This window comes from Pediculus humanus, genomic scaffold (genome assembly GCF_000006295.1).
Source record: "Pediculus humanus corporis 1103172108310 genomic scaffold, whole genome shotgun sequence".
Lineage (NCBI taxonomy): Eukaryota > Metazoa > Arthropoda > Insecta > Psocodea > Pediculidae > Pediculus > Pediculus humanus.
Window position 1 is genome coordinate 71,213 of NW_002987879.1, and position 13,212 is coordinate 84,424.

A 13,212-nucleotide genomic window follows, 5' to 3' on the forward strand; every position below is an offset into this window, starting at 1 on the left:
TCCTTCACGGATGAACGGGGAGGGGGGGAGGAAGGGAGCCATTTTAATTTTCGACAAATTCGAAATCGAAAAATACAAAAAAAAAAAAAAAAAAAACAGAGTCTTAGTTTAGCTTACGAGAAAATCATATCGTTACAAACGAAATCCACCATAGAGTAAATAAACCCAAACCCCTTTTGTTTAAACGCATAACGTTCCGGAACGTTTTAACGGATTTAAAAAAATTTTTTATTTTTGTTTTCCCTCCATCGGATTGTCCGAAAGAATATTAATAATAATAATAATAATAATAATAATAATAAATTAAGTAAAAATTTCATAATTTCTTGCAATCGAATGACTCGTTAAAAATGATACAGACAGAATTCGCTCGAGATATTTTTTTTTTAAAGAAAATTTTAAAAAATGGCGGTAATTAAATTGAAAAATGAAAACAAAAAAAATCGACTGCAACAAAAAATTTCTTTTCACTGCAGTCGTCGACATTTTTTTTTTTTTTTTGTTGGAATTATTCCAACTACAATATTATTATTCCAGAACTTTGAGGATAAAATAATAATGAGAAACTTTAAATTTAAAGCTAGCAGACGACGGAAAGGAACCAAATTTACACGGCTTCCATTTATATATGTGGAAAACCTTTACATGAAAGAAAAACGCGTTTTCAACCATTTGCATTTCGTGGCAACCTTAATTTAAATTTTGACAAAAGCAGAAGAAAACTCAAAACCGATCAGAACCGTATCGAAAATTTATAAATAAAATTTATAAACAAATATAATTACTTTGATTAATTTTTAAACTTTTTGAAAATTCTTGCCACGACCCTGACAACATTAATAATAGAAATTTTTTTTTCTATTTAATGGTCATCCGATTCTATGGCGCCATGAAAATGTTTTTAATGAATCGAATACAAAACGAAGGAATTCAACTTTTAACAAAAAAAAAAAAAAAAAACGGGAAACGTTTAAAATTTTTCCAGTTGAAGGTTTTTTTAAAATCAGTCAAAAGCTTATCATGTTAAAACGTTTCGATATCACCATTTGTAAATATTATTATTATTATTATTTTCTATTAAACGCACGTAAACGCACACACACACACATCATCATCATTATGTTTTCATTTTCTCTCTCGATTTTTTTATTGAATTTATAGGCTCAGCTTGATATTATCGACATTGTAATGGAATTATCTAGAACATAATGGGGGGAAAAACAACAACAATGGAACGAGACGATTTAATGACGACAACAAATCGATCAAACTTAATAATAATTGATGAATATCAATCAATTCATCGAACGTTTGCTCATTTTCTATTGAAGAAAAAAAAAAAAAAAGAGTAAGCATTTCTACAACAACAACAACAACAACAACATTCGTGCAAAAAACTCCAACAAACAAAACAAACGGAACGATAATAATAATAATAATCGACCTTAATAAGTAAAACAAACGCGATCGTGTTTTTTCACGGTTGTTGTCTGTTGTCGTTTGTACCTCCTAACGCAATCTTTTAAAAATATAAACGCGACGTATGACCATACCCGTAAATTTCGTAACCGCAAATTTTCAAACAAGCAAAATGGCGGTTTTTCGAGAAAAAATAATAATAATTATTTTTTTAAAAAAAATACCTGTTTGAGACGAAATATCGATGGTAATATATTTTTTATCTTTGCCACGCTTTTAGTAAATTCGTCATCTTCTTCGTTTCGATGTAAATATCCATTTCTACGCGTGTAATAAGAATCGTCGTCATCATCATCATCGTAACCGTAACCCATTTTATTTTTCTATTTAATTACTTCGTTTATTACTTTTTTTTTTATCTAGCGGAAACAAACAATAATAAAAAAAAAATCACACAGGTGAAAACACTGCGACAAAATCACACACACGCGCGTATGCACGCACTCACGCACTCACGCACATAAATAAATATTGCCTAATAATAATAATAATAATTGTATAATATGTAATACAATTAACGACGACGCGATCACTTTTTATTATTATTATTATAAAAATAAAAAGATACGAAATGAATCGAGATGTGTGCGTGCGTGTGTGCGTGCGTGCGTGTGCGTGTTTTTTTTTTAAACAAATGAAAAAAATTAATACCAGAATTAAAATTCACGGTCGTCAACTTTTAATTTCTTGTTTTTGCCTTAAATGATTAAAAAATTATTATACCACTTTTTTTTATAAACTGTTGAATGTGGAATTGCATAAATATTATAAAGCATACGTATAAATTTATAATAAAACCGTTACGAAACACGCACGTATGAAAAATAAATAAACGTAATAGAAAAAATTATTTACACGAACGGATAATTAATAATTTAAAAAAAAAAAAAACAATATGGAGGAAATACGTACGATCATCTGTAACGTTCCGGCATTTAAAATACATCGTACATATTTATCTGAACGTTAAAACCATCCCGGCACGCCCGGAGAGCAACGTAAAAGTTTATTAGACCCTGTTTCCCGTGAATAACAATCGCACATTACCATTTTCGACCAATTAAAAACGAGCATTTCGTTTCCCTGGAATTTCGACCTTAACGATTCCCTTTTCAAAAGCAGTAAGGACGAGTTTTACGTGTTACCACGTGTAAAGTTCCATAAGCGAAACATGAGATTCTTTTTATTTGTTACATGAGAAAAAAGACACTTTCGAATTCCGTAAGAGTCGTTGTAAAGTCCGACAATGTTTTATTACGCAAGTTCGTATGATGACCTTAACTGACATGTGGGTTATTATTTTGTTCTAATTTTTTTTTTTTTAAATATATTTTTTATATATAAATTTACAATTAATAATAAACGCGAGATGATAATTAAATAATGATGAAGAGAAGAAATTATGATTTTTTGTATTAGAAACGCGAAAATCGTCGAAAACCGTTAAAAAAAATTAACGGACGGTAACAAACACTCCAAACTTGTAATAAAAAAAAAAAAAAAAAATTTCATATTTTTTCTTCGTAGTTGGGTTAATGACGAATTTTCCATTTACTTAATTAAATTTTTCCCATTATTAATAATATCAATGAGCATTGTCACGCATTACATAATGTAAATAAAAAATTATCGCATTCCCATTGTGACATTTGTTACTCGGTGAATTTTAAAGATGACGATGAACTCGCAAAAAAAAAACAAAAAACGACGACCTAAAGAAATTGACCTTGAAATTGACTAGGAAAACGAACGTTTTTTACCAACCATGCTTTTTCACATGCTCGGATGTTTTGCAAGTTGCATAACCCAAAAATTGCAATTAATAAAAATAAAAATATTTCATCGATATTTATTTAATTGCGATTCATTGAATTCGAATAAATAATTTTTTTTTTAAAAAAGGATCGTACCTGAAAACCTGTAATAATTTTGTCAAAACAAAAAAAACCTCCAACTTTTATCAAACCGCAAAAGTGCACATACACGTGTTTATAAATGATAAGGACGCGTAGGTGCGTTCAACTGAACACGTAAAATTGTTATTATTAAGTTTTTTAATTTATTTTTTTTAAATTAAAAGTAAAATGTATTCGGTTATAAAAGATTTTTGATTCGAACCCAGGTGCCAGGTGGACGACAGCCAAAATAAAAAAAAAAAAAAAAAAAAAAACAAAAACAACATCAAAAAAAAAACTGGCAGGGAACTGATCTAAAAATGACACACGGACGAAAAATTAACAAAAAAAAAAATTATATAAATTTTTAATGTATGAATGACAAAACACGTTGGAAAAAAAAAATGAAAATTTAATACATGGATCACCTTTGCAACACAATAAACAAAGCCTCCGTGATAATACACCACAACTAACATTTTAAAATCCAAAAAAAAAATTTTTTTTTCAAATTAATAAATTCGACTGATAAACTTAAGCAAATTTCTAAACCGTTGTTGTTATCAGTAATGTGTGTGTGTGTGTGCGCGGTAAATTTTTTGTTTACGTGTAAAATTATTATTATTAATCCCCCCCCCCAATACACGATTTAATCCGTTGATTTTATTTACAACAACCAAAAAATAATAATCAATATTTAAAAAAAAAGGATAAACCTGTCACAATACCTGTATTTCATATTTAGGTATTTTTGATAATAAAGGTTCTCTCACGATTATTTCATCCCTTTCTTTTCTACACCGAAACATGACTGTGTTAAAAACAAACAAACAAACAAACAAACAAACAACAAACGTAATATTATCACACAGATTTACCGTTTGTAAAATTAATTTAATGATAACGATAAATATTATAAATGATAAACAAACAAACAAACAAACAAAAATCAAACCTTTCGAACGATATAGAGATAAAATTTTAATTATTTCCTTATGTGCGTAACGCATTGGTGCCAACCTATCGCAATAAAAAAATTATTTGACGAATAATGTCGTGCCCATACGAATATCATTTTTCAACGGTAAATTTCCTTTCGATTTAAAAATTTTTTCCCCAATAACTCAAATTTTCTCTTCCAACACACGCACACACGCACACGCACACGCACACACCGTTCATTCAATCCAATCGCAATTTCATCTTTAAACTATCCAATCTCATTTCATCGTATTCTTTACTTTTTTCTAACAATTTTAACAAATTTCCTTCAATGGTAAACAATCGCGAAAATTTTCATGGCCGTAACACAAAAGAATAGTTCAAAAAAAAAAAAAAAATGTCTGACGTTACAAAATTCGATTTTTTTAAATTCTATTATGACACAGTTTATTATTTGCTCCGTAATCAATTTTTCAATTATGATTTAATAAAATGAAAAAAAAAAAAATAATGATTACGACAATATTAGTATTATTACTATCAAAAGCCTGAATTGAACGAGTGCGTTTTATTTAGAGCAGAAGAAAACAGGAGCAAATGTAATTCATTTACAAACAATTATTATTATTATTATTAAAGAAATAAAGAAGAAGCCATCGCGGTTGTTTTTGTCATCGATTTTTAAACATTTCTATAAATTTTCTACCCGATTAAAAAAAAAAAATTATTTTCGGATCATTATTCGAACTAAATCGAATCGCAAATTTTTTCCACACTTAATTTATTATTATTATTATTCACGCTGGGAAAACTGATTAAGAAAATTGCGAAACGAAAATAAATAAAAATAAAACGAAATTTTTGTGACACCGGATGTGCGTTTCGTGAAAATTTTGTCAAAACTTGATCAAAATTGAAAAAAATGGACCGAAATTTGAATCAAAAACGATTCTCTCGAGATGGAAAGGGAGAAAAATCATGCATAAAAAGAAAATTTTTTAAAATGACTTACCCGATATATCATATGCGTAGATCCGACAGATTCTTTAAATTTGGGTAAACTTGAAATTGAACCTTTCGTGCTATTTCGACCCCCACTTCCCATACTTCCTCCTCGTATGCTACCACCACCACCACCTCCTCCAATACTTCCACGGATGCTGCTACCACCACCACCACCGCTTCCTCTTCGATCCCAAGGATCATTATAAGGATATCTACTCGGACCGCCATAATGATTTATGGGTCTTCCAGGTCTTCCGTAATCGCTCGTCGGTAATCCGGGATCTCCGAAATCATTTGTCGGACCACCACCGAAATGAGTAGGAAATAATTGATCGATTATGCTGTTTCCTCTCCTTGAGGATCTCCTTCTTCCATCGAAACCAGGTAAACCACCGAAACCCCTGTAAATATAATTAATTAATTATTAATAATTTAAAAAATAAACGTGAAAAAGGTTTTAAAATCAACGCACTTTCTCAAAAGGTTTCGTCCGTATTCGTCTAAATTAGAAATAGGAATGAAAGAAGGTAAGTTAAATGTATAAGGCATTTTATTATTATTATTATGGCGACGCGAAAAAAAAAAACCTTAATTAAAAAACCATAACTTATAATAAATGAAAAACATTTATATAAAAAAAAAAAAAAAAAAAAAAAATGGACCGAACTTGACGAGGTGTACACTTGAACTAAAAAAAAAAAAAATTTTCTTTTCGAAAACGATTTCGCTTTTCTTTTTTTTGTCAATTTATTTTTATTTTTTGGGTTAATAATATAATAAAATTAAAAAATTGATCTATTTTTTTTTTTTTTTTTTTTTTTTTTTTTTACGAAAAATAAAAAGAAAACTTTGGAAAATTGTTTTTCCCCCCGGGATAAAAAGAAAATTTTAATATTTTTTTATTTTCCGACATTATTATTATTATTATTATTATATCAAATTAATTATAAATTTAATTAAACGATCAAAATTATATTTTAAATTCGCGACGAAAAACTTTATTTTCAGTTCACAAAATTGAACGTTCGATTTTTTAAAATTAATCCCATGGCGGTTTTTTTTCCGCCTTCGATTCCAAGTTCATAGAGTAATAAAAATCAACGCCCTAAATGGACGACGACGACGACGACGATTACGACTACGACCATCTTCTGCTTCAATGTGTTTGTTTTCGTATATTATCCAATAGAAATTTTGATAAAATCAATTTTTACTTGTCTAAAGTTAAAATTATAAAAACGTCAAACAGTTCATTATGTAAATTATTATAAAAGAAAGTTTAGTAAGTATTTATTTAATTGCAATGAAGAAGGCAAAAAAAAAAAAAAAAGGTTTTTAATTTGTTTTGTTTTGTTTATGTGATTACTTAAAAGAAATTTTTAGAAAGGGAAAATGTCCGGAGATAAAAAGAAACGTCCGGGAAGAGCGGAAGGATGGGAAGAAGCAAAGGATGAATTTTATCAGGAAAGTTATCCCACCACGGATGCTGATTTCGAGGGTATCGAAAGGGATCCACAAAAGATAACGACTCTTTTGCCAAGCCAACAAAACCGAGTGACGACTACTGGAAAGAAAAACAATACGAAAGATATTAAAAATAGGAATACTATTAAGCAAAGAACCATTTCGAGAACCAATTACTACACTACCTCAAGAAGACAGTCTGTTCTTCAAGAAAACTACATTGCCATGATGCCTGATCTATCGGAAAATTTATCAAATGAAAGAACGACGTGGGAGGAAATAATGAAAATCAAAGACTTACCAATTAGCATGACTCAAAAAAAAGAACAGAAAGCCAAATTGCAAAATGCCACAAAGTTAAGACTGCAAGGTTTCGAACAATTTAAATGGCAGAGAAGAAAAATGTATAATCAAATGCAGTCACAATGGAAAGAAACATATTCAAAATTTGAAATGTGGAAAAAAAGTCTGAGAGAAATCGAGGGAAATTATGGAACAGGCGTGGTTTCATTTTTCAGATTCATAAAGTGGTTAATGTACTTGAACATAGTTATTTTTATATTAATGTTTACATTTGTCGTACTTCCGACATTACTTTCCGAAATACTTCAGAACACTCCGAGTATTGAAAGTGAAAAACCTATATTAACATGTAGGAATATTAGTTTAGTAAATGAATGCTCCAATAATTATACCAAGGCAATTAGTTCTAGAGACATAGGGATTTTAGATATTATACAAGGAACCGGAGCGATAGAGAATACATATTTGTTCTATGGAAAATACGACTGTTCCATATACACAGTTCCGGAATATTTGTATTATTACAATCTTTCATTCGCATATGTTTTAGTCACAATATTTATATTCATTCTAAGTTTGGCAGCCATTGTTAAATCGGCAGCTCAAGCGTTCAGAGGACGTTTGGTCGAAGGAGAGGGTCAGTTCAATCAATTTTGCAGTTTGATTTTTAGCGGTTGGGACTTTTGCATTTACAATGAAAAATCAGCCAATATGAAACACAAAGCTTTGTACAATGAAATCAAATACAGATTGATGGCGGAAAAGCAAAAAGAAGACAAGATACTAAGATCAAATGAAAATAAAGTGAAAATTATTTTTCTAAGAATTCTCATTAATATAACGGTGTTGTTATTGCTAGCGGGAGCTGGATGGCTCATATATTTTGCTGTGAAATTTCAAAGCGATGCTCGTAAGGAGGCTAGATATGATTTAGTACCACAAGGAATAATGAACTTAATATTGCAATATTTGCCTTCTTTAGCCGTAGTAGGATTGAATTCTGTAGTGCCGACTATATTCGGGTAAATTTTTATTTAAATTTTTTTCAATATGGCGTTCCATCCGTTCATTTCCTTCCCGTGTTTGTTCGATTTTAAAATTTTCCATCGTTTTCAGGTATTTGGTGAAATGGGAAAAGTACACGGTCATTTTTGTAATACACGTCACATTGATGAGAACTATTTTTCTACGACTTGCGTCTTTGGTTGTCTTGCTGGTGTCAATTTACGACGTGATCCCAAGGAATTCCGACCACGAAACGTGTTATTTGGGCGAAGGTAAAACAACATTTTGCTGGGAAACGTATGCCGGCCAACAATTTTACAGATTGATTTTACTCGATTTCGTTGCGCATTTTTTAATAACTTTTTTTTTAAATTTTCCAAGAATGTTGTTGGCGAAACATTTTAAAAATAAAATAACGAAATTTCTCGGGGAGCAAGAATTCGATTTGCCCAAACACGTTTTGGATGTTGTTTACACGCAAACAATATGTTGGCTGGGAACATATTTTTCTCCGGTACTCCCCGGACTCGCGGCCATTTATTTATTTTTAATATTTTACATAAAAAAATTTGCTTGCATGGTCAATAGTAGAACGGCGACAAAAGTTTATCTCGCTTCACGAGCCAAATTTCTATTCATGTCCATTCTCCTTATATCGTTCGTTGTCGCCATCATTCCCGTTGCTTTGAGCATTGCCGAAACTAAACCATCCCTGGCTTGCGGTCCTTTCCGAGGTGAAGAAATAGTTTGGGGCGTCGTCATAACGGCATTCAACACTTTGCCGAAAGAATTGAAAAATATCGTTTTCTACTTTTCCACTGCTGCTTTTGCCGTGCCGGCTTTTTTCATATTAGCTTTGTTCCTTTATTATTTTTACGCCCTCTCGGAAGCCAACAAGCACATGATAATTGTACTTAAAAATCAATTGGTTCTAGAAGGTCACGACAAACAATTTTTACTCGATCGGTTAAGCGCGTATATTAAACAACAGGATCAAAATAAAAAACACGCGAGAAATTTGACGACGAACGTGGACGTCAATAATATTATCGAAAATCCGAATGCCAGCGACTAATTAAATATTCATTTAACACATTCGAATTTTTATTTACGTTACACAAGTTCCGGTTAGAAAAATAATTCCATTTTGTTAAATTTATAACAAACAGTACGTCTCACTGCCACGTAAATTTTTTTTTTTTTTTTTACGTTTAATTTGTGCTACGACTTGAGTCTTCCTTTCGTTATTATTTTCAATATCAACGTACAAAAGTATTTCAAGAATTAGTTTCCATTTTGTTTTTTTTTTTTCTTGTGTTCAAGTTGAAAGAACAATACGAAATTTTCTTTTCATGCGCGCACATTAAAATTTAAAACTTATATATATATATAAAAAACTTATTACGGTAGCACATACAACTTTTTTTTTTTAAAAAAATAATATTAATAAAATACATAAAATTAAAGAAAAAAACATTCCAAACGATTCCTACCACATAATTTAAAACAATATGATTCACATCAAATTTTTTTAATTAAAATGTTATTAAATTAAAAAAAAAAAAAAAAAAAATTTAAATTATTGAAATAGTAGTGTGCTAAATGCCAAAGTATTGTAAATTTTTTTAAAAAAAATATTTGTATAATAATAATAATAATAATAATAATAAACATTAAAGACCAATTTATTTATGATATTTTTATAATTGTATTATTTAATTTTTTATTTTTAACGAGTGATATGATTATTAAAGACTGTGCATGTGAGCGTGATGGTCTTTTTCAGCTTATTATATACTTATATATGTTTAAATGTTTTTTAATTAATAATTATTGTATTTATTATTATTATTATTATTATTATTTTTTCGATAAATAATTACTTTCATGTTTAAATTAAAAAAAATTATTTTATACAATTGAAGCATATTGTTTCAAAACAATTGAAAATAAATAATTATTTATTATCAATTATTTTATTTCATATTATGTAGTAGTTCCTACTATTTTTTTTTTTTTAATAAAAAAATTTTCTTTAAATTAATAAATAGTTATTATTATTATTATTACCTTACCTTTATCGATGAGATGATTCATAATCGTGTGGTGAATCGAAGATGAGATTAATTTTGATTTTGTGAAGTTATCGAAGAGTCGATTGGTGAATGCAACTGAAAAATAATAATAATAAAGTTAATTTGAATCTCACATAAAAAATTAATAATATATGTAATTGGAGTGCAAAGTCAAATTATTCTAATCGCTTTTTATTAACATAATTTTGTCTCACCACTTTAGCAACATGTAGCCATTCCATAGCAGAAGGAATTTTATCATTATTCGATGGTTCAATATCCCAATTCCAATATGTTAATTTGTCGAATGTTTGAGAACTATAAATACTTTTTTCATTTGTTTCAACACATTGATCTTTTAATATGACACCACAGTAATCTTCTGGAAGTGTTATTTCTTTTCCCAATAATGGATACCCTCGAAAAGAAGTTTTTAACACTGCAAAAAAAAAAAAAAGAAAAAGTTTACAATGTTATTTTTGAATTAACTTAATTTATTTAAAAAAAAAAGTAATTTTTTGATTATAAACGTGTAAGTACAATTACATTGAAATGAGTTTGTCAAAATTACTTATTGAAATTATTAATTTTAACCTTATGTACAATTGTCAGTTGAAGTGTGATTTATACGTTACCTCCGCCATTTTTTTCATCTTTACTAATTATCGGTTCGAAATATGTTGAAACATTAGCTTCTCCTGTTTTTTTTATAACGCAAGGCATTAAATGAACTTTGACATCATCTAAATTATCATTTTCTTTCACGTTAGAAAAATCTAAACGTACCGCCATTATACGATCCCGCGCAAAATTATCTTAATAAAAGCTGCCAACTTAAATTTGGGAAGAAGAAAAAAAAAACGACATGAAAAAAACTTTTCGCGCCAAATTTTTTTGTTCGAATTTTATTTTCAAAACATTATCGCATTTGATTTATGTATAAGAAAAAAATAATTATTATTATTATTGTGGGAAACAAAGGCGCCATTTTGAAATTATCATTAAAAAAAAAAATTATGGTAAATTAAAATTCGTTCGTTATATACGTCGCACATAAGTTAATAATTTCAATTACGTAACTCGCTCCTTACGTAATTTTTATACGTCAAATTATTAAATATTAAATATAAAAAAATGGGGGGGGGAAGAAAATAATAATAATAATAATAAAAAACGTTAAACAAAATAATTATGCGAACTCTCGTGTTTACGGAAACCGAATATTAAATTAATAATAGAAAATTGATTAATTCTTATTTATCTAAAAAAAAAATTAACGTAACTAATTGAATTATACAATTGAGTGAACAATTATTTTATTGACAAATAATAATTTTATTTAAATATATAAAATTTTGAATGAACTTTATCTCATTATTGTTATTATTAAAAAAAAAGTTAATTTTAAATTGTTTACCCCAAAATTTTCCTACGGAACGTAATAATAATAATAATAATAATAATAATAATTTCTTCCAAATTAAACCTCAAAAAAAAAAAAAATTTTTTATCATTTATTAAGTGAGGGGAGGGAGATAGGGGGAAACTAAATAAATAAATTTATTCGTATTTTAATTGCAATTATTTTTTTTTTCCCACCCACGCATTTCTTAAAAATCTGTCGTCGTTTTTGTTGTAAACATTCGAGAAAAATAATTTTTTTTTTTTTTTTTGGAAGGTCACGATGTCGTTTGGAAACGAATTTCACTTTCGAAAAAAAGAAAAAAAACAGCAGCATTAAACAAATTGGTACGAAAACATAGACTTTTTTTTTTTTTTTTTTACGGGGGTGTTGTTTCGCGTAGTGATGTAAATTTCCAGCATCCCGATAGGAGCGCTGTAATCGTAGAGCTTTGGCAGCTCTTCAAACCCCAGGGAGTAAAAACTCAAAGAATAATGTACAGTAGAGATATGGATCGCATCTTCATATATATATATATATACATATATGTGACAAAATGAAATTCGCGGTTTATCTCTACGAATAATAAATAAATTTATGTAAGAAAAAAATAATTAATTAAAATAAACAAAGTTTAAATAATATACATTAATTAAGTTTAAATTTAAAAAACGCGGTAAAATAATAGGGGTGGTTTTTTATAATACATTGATCGAATTATGCTGTGAAATGAATAAAATGGTTTTAGTGATATCTGTTATTTTGTAAAAAAAAAAAAAAAAAAAAAGAAATGGACCAACCCTTCTCTGCGCGAAACCGGGATGCAATGGAGGAAAAGTAAAAACAGTGAAAAGTTTTGTGGCATATAATTACATTATAAATTATGTTTATACCTTCTTAGTATTATTTAAATAATTTTTTAAAAAATTAATAATAATAATAATAAATTAAATAAAAAAAAAAAAAAGAAAATTCATAATGGCCGTACATAAACGTATGATAAAAAAATTTTCACATTTTTCCCCATTATTATTATTATTATTATTATTTATAAAAATACAATTTTTTAATTTAAATAACAAATGATTTTTATAAATAAATAAATAAATAAAAATCGCGTATTCGTATAATAATAATAATAATGATGATGATGATGACGTCGGTAGATTTATCATTTATTATTTTTTTATTTATAATTATTTTTATCGAATATTCTCACGGTCAAAATTATTATCAAAACATAGATTGCGATTTTGAAGATGATAATAAATGTAAATGGAAATGGAACACGACCATACCGAACGGATTTAAAATATTTAGCGGAGAAGAGGGTGAAATGTATTTGAGACAGAATCCCGATGAGGACCAATCGTTATTTACCGATGCCGATAATAATTATAATGGTGAGTATTTTATTAAGTAAAAAAGTACCCATCGAACAAATTATTAAATAATAAATAAATTAAATTAATTTTAACGACGACACGCGCACGCACGCACGCACGCACGCACGCACATTTTTTTTTTTTCTTAAATTATTTTTTTACAGGTAAATTTTTTTTTTTTTTTTTTTATATTTAAAATTAAATTAAAACGATCGATTTACAAAGTTACCTTTTACAAATAAAATGAAAATTGATTT

At 28.2% G+C, this 13,212-nt stretch overlaps 3 protein-coding genes across 3 annotated transcripts; 1 reads left to right on the top strand and 2 right to left on the bottom strand.

The window, feature by feature from the left end:
* Positions 1–5,292: 5,292 nt before the first annotated feature.
* On the bottom strand, positions 5,293–5,870 carry Phum_PHUM583440 (uncharacterized protein; the record flags this gene model as incomplete). Its single annotated transcript, XM_002432383.1, has 2 exons — positions 5,293–5,674; positions 5,794–5,870. The coding sequence occupies 2 exons, from the start codon at positions 5,868–5,870 to the stop codon at positions 5,293–5,295; spliced, it is 459 nt and encodes a 152-aa protein (XP_002432428.1).
* A 560-nt stretch (positions 5,871–6,430) lies between these two features.
* On the top strand, positions 6,431–9,168 carry Phum_PHUM583450 (uncharacterized protein; the record flags this gene model as incomplete). The annotated part of the gene is made up of 3 exons (XM_002432384.1): positions 6,431–6,544; positions 6,705–8,110; positions 8,205–9,168. 3 exons carry the CDS (start codon positions 6,431–6,433, stop codon positions 9,166–9,168), a joined length of 2,484 nt encoding a protein of 827 aa, XP_002432429.1.
* A 1,176-nt stretch (positions 9,169–10,344) lies between these two features.
* Phum_PHUM583460 (uncharacterized protein) lies at positions 10,345–10,960 on the bottom strand (the record flags this gene model as incomplete). The annotated part of the gene is made up of 2 exons (XM_002432385.1): positions 10,345–10,607; positions 10,804–10,960. The coding sequence occupies 2 exons, from the start codon at positions 10,958–10,960 to the stop codon at positions 10,345–10,347; spliced, it is 420 nt and encodes a 139-aa protein (XP_002432430.1).
* Between the last annotated feature and the right edge of the window lie 2,252 nt (positions 10,961–13,212).